Below are 11,956 nucleotides of genomic sequence, written 5' to 3'. Positions count from 1 at the left end.
ATGTATTTCTGAGAGCAAGATCCCTGATTGTGTAATTACTATAATTCTGATAAAATGTAGCCAGCATGCTGGAAAACTGAACTCTAATCCCGATCTTTTACCACCATGACATATAAACTGACATATAAACTTCCGTTGGGCAAGTCCCTCCACCTCTCTGGGCCTCAGTTTCCCCATCAGTAACCTGCTGATCGCTACACCCTAGAGTGTGCTCTAAGTTGAAAGCAGATGCCCCACCCCCTGACTCAGCGAGGATAGAACTTCTCTCTGAATCTGACTCCCCCTTTTTCCGCTCCCTGTTTGGAAGAGGCCCAGGGAAAAGGGAAAAGGCAGGTCTGGGCACGAGGGCCGATGCAGGCAGGGCGGGGCAAGGGAAGGGCAAGAGGGAGTCCAGCCCCAGTAGGAAATGAGACAGGGTAGGAATAATACTTTATAAGCCTGCTGCCTTCTTCCTCCTCCTATCCCCTGGCCACCTTCCAGCCTCCTCCGCTCAGTCTCCTCCTCTTCCAGACAGTCCTCACTTCTTTCCCCCTAGGCTGCAGCCATCCGGAGCCCCCTGCCTATCTGAGCCAGGAGCCCAGGTGGGGTAAGAACCTCAGCCCCAGGATGTTGACAACGTTGCTGCTACTTCTGCGTCTGCTGCTCCTGCCGGGCTGGGCCTTTTGTAGCCAGGAAGCCTCTGACGGTGAGTCCGGGTCACATCTTCTTCCTCGGGATGGTTCTGGAGACTCTCAGCCTGTCTGGGTACATGGGGAAGAGCAGAGGAGCCCATCTCCCACAGTGCTTGCGGCTGCAGCCAGCCAGATCTCTCCGTAGGGCAGGCAGGGTCCTGGGGACTGATTTGTGTCCCAAAGCCAAGGTGAGGAAGTGCCGTTCACCCAGGAAGGGAGTGATGAAAGAGGCTGGGGAAACAGGACTGGAGAAATAGAAAGGGTAAGGGGATCAGCCGTGGGGAGAGGGGGTGAGCCTGGAGAGGGAGCGTTGAGAGTGATGTGGATAGGGGTTAGTCCAGGGAAGACAGGAAGAGACTCCGAGAAGAGATGAGAGATGGAAGGAATAGGAAGCCACTGGAGAGACTGGGGGCTGAGAGAAGCAAGGCAGAATAGGAGACTAGAGAAGGTGGAAGACGAGTGGCAGGAGGCGGGGGAAGGTCTGGGGAAAGAGAAGCTGTGGTTCATGGGTGAACTTACAGGAGTCAGGCTGCCTGAAGTGGCTGTTTAAGAAGAGAAAGGAGTTATTGCCCTGTATTGTGACCGCACAGGGACCTCCTCCCCCCTTTCCCACAATCTCCAGAGCTACAGTCCCCACCTCAGAGAGGGACCAAATCACCAGAATTCTAGGAGCGCTCACTTCGGTTAATACATGCACTGACTCATCTAACCCCCACGATATCTCTACGGCGGGCAATATGGTTATCTCTATTTTACAGGGGAGGAGACTGGGCGCAGGGCAGTTAAGAACCTTATCTAGGGTTACCCACACAGATCTACCTATTCACACCTGCAGACACAGAGCACAACTTTTCATATGCAAATGTGGACAAGACACACACACACACACACACACACACACAGATTGACAACCCCAGACTCATCTCCTCCTCAAACATTCTCTGGACATCAACTCAATCCTGTGCTAGGCTCTTAATAGGTGTAGAAGAAAGAGATAACCAGACATGATTCCACAGCCTAGGGGAGCCCAGTGTATTCTGGGTATTTGGAGACAGTTATGTATTTGGAGACAGTTATGTGGAATCTGGGATCATTGAAACAGACCCACTGTGTCTGGGAGGGTATGTATGTATTTATTTATAGATTTCATTTATTTATTTATTTATTTATTTGAAGGCAAGAGAGCACAAGCAGGGGAAAGGGACAGAGGAAGAGGGAGAAGCAGACTCCCTGCTGAGCAGGGAGCCTGATGTAGGCTCGATACCAGGACTATGAGACCATGACCTGAAACAAAGGCAGACACTTAACCCTCTGAGCCACCCAGGCATCGCTGTGTCTGGGAGGGTAAAGTGGAGAGGCATTAGGAAAACTTCTCCAAGGAGAGGGCAACAGAGCTGGGTCTTAAAGCACGAGTAGAAGTTTGCCTGGAAGCAGAGCAACCTGGACATGCTATTCACGTCAGTCCAGAGGCAGCATGAGGAACTCCAAGTAGTTTACTGTATCTAAGTACAGGAAGAGGCCAGAGAAGGCAGTTGGAATCTGGTCTCCTGCAGCCTTGAATGCCAAGCTAAAGACTTTGGACTTCATTCCTTGGACAGACATCCTCTGGGGAGACAGTACGGCTGAGTGGCTAAAAGTGCTGGACTCACACTGCCTGCACTCAAACCTTGGATCTGCTGTACCATTTTAGCCTGCTTCCCTTATGGACCGAGGTTAATAACAGTAGCCACTGCACTAAGCTAATGGGAGGAAAGCACAAATAAGATAATAATGTGTGTAGGTACAGTGCTTGGCTCATAATAAGTACTTAATAGCTATTATTAGTACTTAATACTATTATTGATAGGCAAATGTGTCACTGGAGCATTTTAAGTAGGAGAAGGGCATAATCTTATTTCTGGGTCGATGGAGGTCAGATTGGAAGGAGTGAAACTGAACAATGAGGGCAGGGGGATGAGGAAGGAAGTTACTACCCTAGTCCAGATGAGAACCCATGAGGCCTGAAGGAGGGCAGTGGCCGAGGAGGCCGAGAACAGGAGATGGAATGGGATTTTACTGTAGGTCAGCATTTGTTGACCAACCGGAAATGGGGGTAAGTTAGGGGTGAGAGAGAGAAAGATCGGAGTGGCTCTTCCACTGACTGGATTACCCTGGGGCAAGTGGCTTCTGCTCTTCCCAGCCTCAGTTTCCTTATCTGTAAAACGAAGATAATAATCGCTGTCCTCCGCTCCTGACAGGGTTGTGGGAGGATGGGTGGAAGAACACTTCATAACTATGAACGGCCGAGAAAGTGGGCGGCCGGCCTTTGGGTAGGGGGTTATTCTCTCCAGCTTCACGCCGGCCCAAGGGCTGATGCGCTGACACCTACCCGCAGGCCCTTGGAACCTCCACATGCTCCAGATCTCCTACTTCCGTGACCCCTATCAAGTGTGGCACCGGGGCAACGCGTCGCTGGGAGGACTAATGACGCACGTGCTGGAAGGCCAGGGCACCAACGTCACGATCCTCCAGCTGCAGCCCTTGGAGGCGCCCGAGAGCTGGGTGCACACAGAGGACCGTCTGAAGACCTACCTGAAAGAGTTCCAATTGATGGTGCAGCTTGTGCATCATGAGCGGCACTTGACCTGTGAGTGGCGCTAGCGAGCGGCGGCCGCAGCCTGCGCGCGGCGCATGAAGGCGGGCCCTGGCGGGTGGGAGGTGTGGCCTGTGGGAGGGACTGATGGGGGCGAGCCTGGGGGGAATGGGCGGGGCCCCAGGAAGGGGCGGGGTTCCCGGAGGGGCCTCGTGGATGGCTTGGTCTCGAGTGAGCTGGCGGCTCCGAGGAGTCCAGGTGTCAGGGCACCTGCCTTTGCTGATTGCTGGGTGGGAGCTTGAGCCTGAAGAGGAGTGGGTGTCCTAGTTGCGGGCCCTCCGTCAGGCCCTCTTCCCTCTGGCATGACCTCGGGTAGACCCTGTTGGGACGCCCTGTCGCTGATCCACGCTAAACCCCAAAAGTTTATGTTCCACCTGATGGACATCCTCCCACACCTAACACCCTCTCCACACAGCTCTCTCACCCTGAGTCCCCCATCCACAGTTCCTCTGACCGTTCGCTGCTTCCTGGGCTGTGAGCTGCCTCCTGAGGGCTCTCCAGCCCAAGTCTTCTTCGAAGTGACTGTGAATGGGAGTTCCTTTGCGAATTTCCAGCCAGAGACAGCCTTATGGGTAGCAGGGCCCCAGGCACCCTCCAAGGTGGTCACCTACACTCTGTATCAGCTCAACTCCTACAATCGTACTCGGTACGAACTGCGAGAATTCCTGCAGGACACCTGTGTGCAGTACCTGCAGGAATATATCACTTCGAAAAACTCAAAAGGTATGATGGGATCGGGGATGGGCCTGTGTATTGGGTGGGTTCCAGGCAAATGGATAGACCTGAAGGATGGATACCTTGAGCAACAGGAGGCCCAGGGCTGGGGGTTTGGGACAGAGTATACACAGCTTATGTCACTTGGTGAACTAGCCCCCTTCCTTTGCGGTAAGAATCCCTTAGGGTTTGACTCAAACCATGGACAAGAATCTTGGGGGTATGTTCAGGCTAACTCTGTGCATGTTCTGCAGGGAGCCAAACAGGCCGTTCCTACACTTCACTGGTCCTGGGTGTCCTGGTGGGCAGTTTCATCATCGCTGGTGTGGCTGTAGGCATCTTCCTTTGCACAGGTGGACGGCGGTGTTGATTACTCTCCAGCCCCCCTCTGAAAAAGGGCTGGACTGATGGGGGCTGTCAAGGGAAGATCTCAGCTCATGACAAAACCAAACAGATTCCCCATCTGGGACGTTATATCCCAGAAGGTTTGGCGTGGCAGCTCCTTTTCCCTGATCTGCCCACCAAGAGTTTGGGGGAGGGGAAGGGAAGGGAGGAAGCTAGGTAGACAGAGTTCTTGGTTTGCTGAGCACCTAAGAACTTGCATGCTTTGCTGAACTGGTCTGAGAAGCGAATGCTTATCTATCTTTGTGGAAAACAGATGATGGAGTTGGGTGGGAGTGGGGGATGTCTATGACACATCCTTCATAGACAGAATTACCTGAGGCATTCAAAACACCTAACAAATACGAGAAGTCTATCCACAACCAAAATAAGCAACATTCAGTGCTTCCAGGCACATCAGACTTGGGATGGGACGCTGGTAATAATGGAGGTAGACAGAAATAACCAGAGAAATGGTGAAAGTGTAAAATATAAGTAATATGGGAGCAGAGAGTTATTAATTACTTAATATTATTAATAAATTCCTTACTTATGTATATGGCATTATTTTTTTTCCCTTTACTTGGCAAAACTTCTGGGAAAGTAGCCTACGCCTTTTTCTTCTACTTCTTCATCTCCCACTCACTCCTAAACCACTGCAGCCTGATTTCCCTATAAACTTCTCTAAGATCGTCAATGACCTCTAACTGTAAACTCTTCATCCCACATGATATCTGCAACATTTTCCTTTGTGGACTAGAACCCTCTTTTTACCCTGACTTCTGAGATACCATACTTCCAATTTTTAGAAACTGTTCTGGCCACTCAGTCAATCCTTTTGCCTTTGTCATCTTACTCAATTCACCTTGGAAATGTGGCTTCCTTAGAATTCCATTTTTTGGCTCTTTTTGTTCCCATTTGAACTGTATCCTTTGTGGATGACCTACTAATTCTCATGGCTTCAAATGCCATCTATCTGCGGTGTTTTCCATGGGGAAGCAATATAATCTTGTCTTTGAAAGCAGGTGTTTTATCATCAAACAGACTTGAGTTTTACTTCTTTGAGCCAGGTATTTAACTTCTTCAAGTCTCAGGTTCTTCATAAACAAAGGGTATAATAAAATGTACAAAAAGGGTATAATAAAAATAATACCTGCCTCTATCTCATAGAGGCATCACGAGTGTGAAATAAGAATATACATATAATATACATATATTCAATAAATATAGCACTTGCTGCTGACCTCCAGACCCCCCATTTACATTGGTTCTTGAAAATCATCTCCACCTTAATATTTTGCAGACATTTCTGAGTCAACATATTCCAAATTAAATTCCTTATCTTTCTCCCCAAACCTTTTCTCTCTCCTCTGTTGTTTACTATCAGTTAAACAGAATTACTATCAAATCATATCAGTGTAGAGACCTCAGTGTTAACCTTTATTTACTCCCTTTTCATCCCCACCTACAAAATATAGTATCTGTAGAATCTAATCCCCCTTTTCCACTCTCTTGCTTTTTTTCAAGACATGGTCACTCATCTCTCTGTCTGTGGCAGGCACGGAGGTGTATCACCCAGTTCTACCTTCAAGGAAAGACTAGCCATTTAGCTACAGGGAGTTGAAGCAGCAGATAGCTAGCCTCTAGCTGCTTCAGTTCCTTCAGTGTCTGCCTCACCTGCAGAGAACAGTCCTGCAGGAGGTCATGTTCCTCCTGGGGCTGTCCTCATCTGGTGACTGAGCAAAGCAAAGGTATAAAGATTCAGCCATTCTGGGCCACTGCAGGACAATTCTGATAAGCAGTATTCACTCCAGCGTTCCTTGCCTGGGGGGCTGGGTCTCTGTCAGATCTACGTTGCAGTTTGACTTCTCCCTCTATTCAATCCTGCTTCCTTTCCCTAGTTAATATCTTCCCCCTCAAACTGTCTCAGCATCGGCTTCTGGAAAACCCAACCTATGACTGACAATCTTTCTTTCTTTCTCTTTTCTTTCTTTCTTTCTTCCTTCCTTCTTTTCTTTTTTTCCTTTTCTCTTTCTTTCTTTCTTTCTTTCTTTCTTTCTTTCTTTCTTTCTTTCTTTCTTTCTTTCTCTCTTTCTTTCTCTCTTTCTCTCTCTCTCCAGATTGAAGATTTTCTCAATCTTGTATGTGGACTATGGCAGTAGCCTCCTCCTAACTATTTTCCTGGCCTCTAATTTCTCTGAGTTCTTATCCATCTACATGGCAATAAACAAACAAACAAACATAGATCTGATCATGTCATCGTTGTTCTACTTTGTAAATTCTCCATACTTATTGAGCTAAATTTGGAATCCTCAAAATGATATTCAAGGCTTTGTACAATCAGGCCTCATCCTAAGTTTCAAATTTTGTATCCTACCACTTCTCTTCACCCCACTGTGCTTTAAGCTCTCAACTTTAAAGATTTTTTTTTTATTTATTCTTATTTTGAGAGAGAGAGAGAGAGCACGAGAGGGGGGAGCGGGAGAGGGAGAAGCAGACTCCCCGCTGAGCAGGGAGCCCGATGTGGGACTCGATCCCGGGACTCCAGGATCATGACCCGAGCCGAAGGCAGTTGCTCAAACAACTGAGCCACCCAGGTGCCCTAGGCTCTCAATTTTAAAAGGATATTTTTAAATAACAGAAGTAATACAACAATACTAGCAACACAGAAATTTACAAAGAGAAAAGTGAAAGACCTGTGCTTTCTCTTTCTCCCCAACTCTTATCTCAACAATATGCCAAGATTCTTAGTTTCCAGCAACAGAAACCAACTCTGCCAACTTAAAGAAGAAATAAACATACTGGAAGGTTATCATGTAATCCTCAGTTTGATAGGAAGTCTAGCTAATTAAGCTCAGAAAATGGAACCAGGAATCTCAGCCAAAGTCACAACAGAGGAACGGTCTAGGTGAGGGGACCACAGCAGGAACCACTACCATTGCATGCTGCCATCTTAAATGAATTCTACTCCCTGTGCTTTTACACTATTTGCTCAAGATTCAAATGACCAAGCTTAAATCACATTGCCTTTGCCTTAGCTGCAAGAGGGGAAAAGGGAAACTTTATGGGATGTAGCAAGATTAGGGGGAAATGTATAGTTTAAGTGCCTATATTAAAAAGAAATATCTCAAATCAAAAACCTAACTTTCCACTAAAGAAGGTAGAAAAAGAGGAGTAAACCAAACCTAAATCAAGCAGGAAAAGGGAAATAATAAGTACTAGATAAAATAAGTAAAATAAAAACTAGAAAAACAATAAAGAAAATCAACAAAACCTCTTTTGTTGAAAAGATCAATAAAATTAAAGAAACTTTAGGTAGACTTACCAATAAAAAAGTGAGAAGGTCAAGTTATAAAAATGTTACAGAAATTACATTAGATAAATAAAAATGATTATAAGGAATACTACAAACAACTATATGCCTAATAAATTAGATAACTTAGATGAAATGGACAAGTTCCTAGAAAGACATCCATGCTTGACACAGATGCAGAAAAATAATTGAAACTCTAAATAGATATATAACAAATAAAGAGATTGAATTAGTAATTTTAGAACTTCCTACAAAGAAAAGCCCAGGCCCAAATTACTTCACTGGTGAGTTCCACCACATTTAAAGGAGAATTAACATCAATCCTTGATAAACGCTTCCAAAAATAAAAGAGGAGGGAACACTTTCCAGGCCATTCTATGAGGCCAATATTATCGTAACACCAAAACCAAATAGAGACATTAGAAGACAACCACAAATATCTCTTATGACTAGAGACACAGAAATCCCTAACTAAATCCTAGCAAATTGAATCCAGCAATACATAAAAATGATTATACACTGATCAAGTGAGATTTATCTCAGGGATGCCAAGTTGGTTCAACATTTGAAAGTCAATCAGTATAATACATCATATAAATAAAATGAAGGGCAAAACCCATACAATCATCTCAATAGATGCAGAACAAGCATTTGATAAAATCCAATACCTTATCATGATAACAACACTCAGTGAACTAGGAATACAGGGGAACTTGTTCAACCTGATAAAGGTTATCTAAAATCCCACAGCTAGGGGTGCCTGGGTGGCTCAGTCGGTTAAGCGGCTGCCTTCGGCTCAGGTCATGATCCCAGGGTCCTGGGATCAAGCCCCACGTCGGGCTCCCAGCTCAGTGGGGAGCCTGCTTCTCCCTCTCCCCCACTGCTTGTGCTCTCTCTTGCTAACCCCCCCCCAAATAAATAAACAAAATCTTTAAAAAAATAAAAAATAAAATCCCACAGCTAACATCATACTTAATGATGAAAGATTGAAACTTTCCCCCCAGAATCAGAAACAAGACAAGGATTTCTGCTCTTTCTACTTAATTTCAATATGTATTATATTTGAGATTCTAGCCTACACACTCAGGCAAGAAAAAGAAATAAAAGGCATCTGGATTGGAAAGAAAAAAGTGAAGGTATACCTATTCAGAAATGACATGATCTTGTATATAGAAAATCCTAAAGAATCTACAAAAAAAAATGCAAAAAACCTTGTTTATTAGATTTAATAAATAAGTTTAGTAAGGTTGCAGGATACAATATCAATATATAAAAATCAATTGTATTTCTTTGCACTAGCAATGGACAATCCAATAATGAAATTTAAAAGAGAATTCCAGGGGCACCTGGGTAGCCCAGTTGGTTAAGCATCTGACTCTTTTTTAAAAAAAATCTTTTATTTATTTATTTGAGAAAGAGAGAGCAATCAGAGGGAGAGGAAGGGACAAGCAGACTCAGCACTGAGCATGGACCCCGATGTTAGGCTCAATCTCACAACCCTGAGATCATGACCTGAGCTGAAATCAAGAGTCAGATGTTTAACTGACTGAGCCACCCAGTCATCCCAAGCATCTGACTCTTGATCTCAGGGTCATGAGTTCAAGCCCCATGTTGGGATCCACACTGGGTGTGTAGCCTACTTTAAAAAAGGGGGGGGGCACCTGGGTGGCTCAGATGGTTGGGCATCTGCCTTCAGCTCAGGTCATGATCCCAGGGTCCTGGGATCAAGCCCCACATCGGGCTCCTGGCTCAGCAGGGAGTCTGCTTCTCCCTCTCCCTCTGCCTCTCCCACTGCTCATGTTCTCTCTCTCTATCTCTGTGTCTCAAATGAATAAATAAAATCTTTTAAAAAGAGAGAGAGAGAGAATTCCATTTACAATAGCATGAAAAAAAATACTTAAGAATAAATTTAACAGGGCACCTGGGTGGCTCAGATGGTTAAGCGTCTGCCTTCGGCTCAGGTCATGATCTCAGGGTCCTGGGATCGAGTCCCACATCGGGCTCCCTGCTCCTTGGGAGCCTGCTTCTCCCTCTGCCTTTCTCTCTCGCTCTGTCTCTCATGAATTAAAAAAAAATAAAAAAATAAATAAAATAAAATAAATAAATTTAACAAAAGAGTGTAAGATGTGTACACTGGGGGCGCCTGGGTGGCTCAGTTGGTTAAGCAACTGCCTTTGGCTCAGGTCATGATCCCAGGGTCCTGGAATCGAGTCCCACATCGGGCTCCCTGGCTCATCAGGGAGCCTGCTTCTCCCTCTGACCCTCTCCCCTGTCATGCATGTTTATAAATAAGTAAAATCTTAAAAAAAAAAAAAGATGTGTACACTGAATACAAATACTTACTGAAAGAGATTAAAGGCCTAAATAGATGGGAAAACATCCTGTATTCATTGATCAGAGACTTAATAAATTAAGACAGCAATACTCTCCAAGCTATCTACAGATTCATTGTAATCCCTATTAAAATCCCAGCTGCTTTTTTTGCAGAAATTGATAAGCTGATCATGAAATTCATATGGAAGTGCCAGGGATCCAGAATAGATCCCAAAGAAATCTTGAAGGAAAAAAAAAGAAGTTGAGGACTCACCCTTGTTGATTCTAAAATTTACTACATAGCTACAGTGGTCAACACAGTGTTTTACTGGCATAAAGATAGACATGGAATAGGACAGAGACTCCATAAATAAACCCTTACATTTGTGGTCAGTTGATTTTCTACAAGATGCTAAGACAATTTGATGAAAAAGGAATTATCTTTTCAAAAAGTAGTGCTGGAACAACTAGTTATCACCATGCAAAAGATGGAAGTTGGAATCCCAACATCACACACACACACACACACACACACACAAATTAATTCAAAATGGATCAAAGACCTAAATATATGATTTAAAGCCATAAAACTCTTGGGGCACCTGGCTGGTTCAGTTGGTGGAGCATGCAACTCTTGATCTTGGGGTTGTGACTTCAAGCTCCCACATTGGGTGTAGAGATTACTTAAAAATAAAATCTTTTTAGGGTGCCTGGGTGGCTCAGTTGGTTAAGCGACTGCCTTCGGCTCAGGTCATGATCCCAGGGTCCTGGGATCGAGTCCCACATCGGGCTCCCAGCTCAGCGGGGAGCCTGCTTCTCCCTCTGACCCTCTCCTCTCTCATGCTGTTTCTCTCTCTCTCGCTCTCTAATAAATAAATAAATAAAATCTTAAAAAATAAAAAAATAAATAAAATCTTTTTTAAAAAGCCGTAAAACTCTTAAGGGAAAACATAGATGTAAATATTTGTCTTAGATTAAGCAATGGCTTCTTAGCTATGATACAAAAAGCACAAACAACAAAAGAAAAAAAAATAGATGAATTGGACTTCCCCAAAATAAAAATACTTTTGTGCTTCACAGGACACTGTTAATAAAGTGAAAAGACACCCCACAATAGAAGAACATATTTGTAAATCATATATTTGATAAAGATCTAGTATCCAGAATATATAAAGGACTCTTACAACACAGCAATAAAAAGACAAATAACCCAATTAAAAATAGGCAAAGGATTTGAATTGGCACTTCTCAAAGATATACCAGTGGTCAATAAGCACATAAAAAGATGCTCAACATCCTCAGTCATTAAGGAAATGCAAGTCAAAACTATAATGAGATACTAATTCACACCATCAAGAGTGGCTATAATAAAAAAGACAGACAATAACAAGTGTTGACAAGGATGTGGAGAAAGTGGGACCCTAATATAGTGGTGCTGGGAATGCAGAATTGTATAGCCACTTTGGAATACATTTGACAGTTCCTAAAAATTCATCATAGAGTTGCCATATGACTCAGCAATTCCATTCCTGTTACATACTCAGGAGCATGGGAGACACATGTCTACACAAATACTTGTACAAGAATGTTCACAGCAGCATTATTCATAACAAACAAAATGTGGAAACAATCCAAATGTCTATTGGAAACAATCCAATGCCAAATAATGGACAGATAAACAAAATGTGGTGTGTTCATACAATGGAATCTTACGTTGCCCGAAAATGAATGAAGTACTGATATATGCTACAACATGGATGAGCCTTGAAAACATTATAAATGAAAGAAGAAGCCAGTCACAGAGAACCACATCTTATATGATTCCACTTACATGAAATTTCCAGAGCGGACAATCCATAGATATAGAAAGTGGATTAGCAGTGCCTAGGGCTGAGGGGATGGAGTGGTGGCAGAGAGTCACTGCTAAAGGAT

At 44.3% G+C, this 11,956-nt stretch overlaps 1 protein-coding gene across 1 annotated transcript; it reads left to right on the top strand.

The window, feature by feature from the left end:
• The first annotated feature begins 435 nt into the window (after nt 1–435).
• On the top strand, nt 436–4,955 carry PROCR (protein C receptor). The gene is made up of 4 exons (XM_006746913.3): nt 436–685; nt 3,046–3,297; nt 3,748–4,026; nt 4,272–4,955. Exons 1-4 carry the CDS (start codon nt 607–609, stop codon nt 4,385–4,387), a joined length of 726 nt encoding a protein of 241 aa, XP_006746976.3. The 5' UTR covers nt 436–606; the 3' UTR covers nt 4,388–4,955.
• The last annotated feature ends 7,001 nt before the right edge of the window (nt 4,956–11,956 follow it).

Source organism: Leptonychotes weddellii, chromosome 10 (assembly GCF_054177405.1).
Source record: "Leptonychotes weddellii isolate Sample4059 chromosome 10, ASM5417740v2, whole genome shotgun sequence".
NCBI classification, from domain to species: domain Eukaryota; kingdom Metazoa; phylum Chordata; class Mammalia; order Carnivora; family Phocidae; genus Leptonychotes; species Leptonychotes weddellii.
Note: the sequence above shows the minus strand (reverse complement) of the source record. Positions and strands in the feature narration are given on the sequence as shown.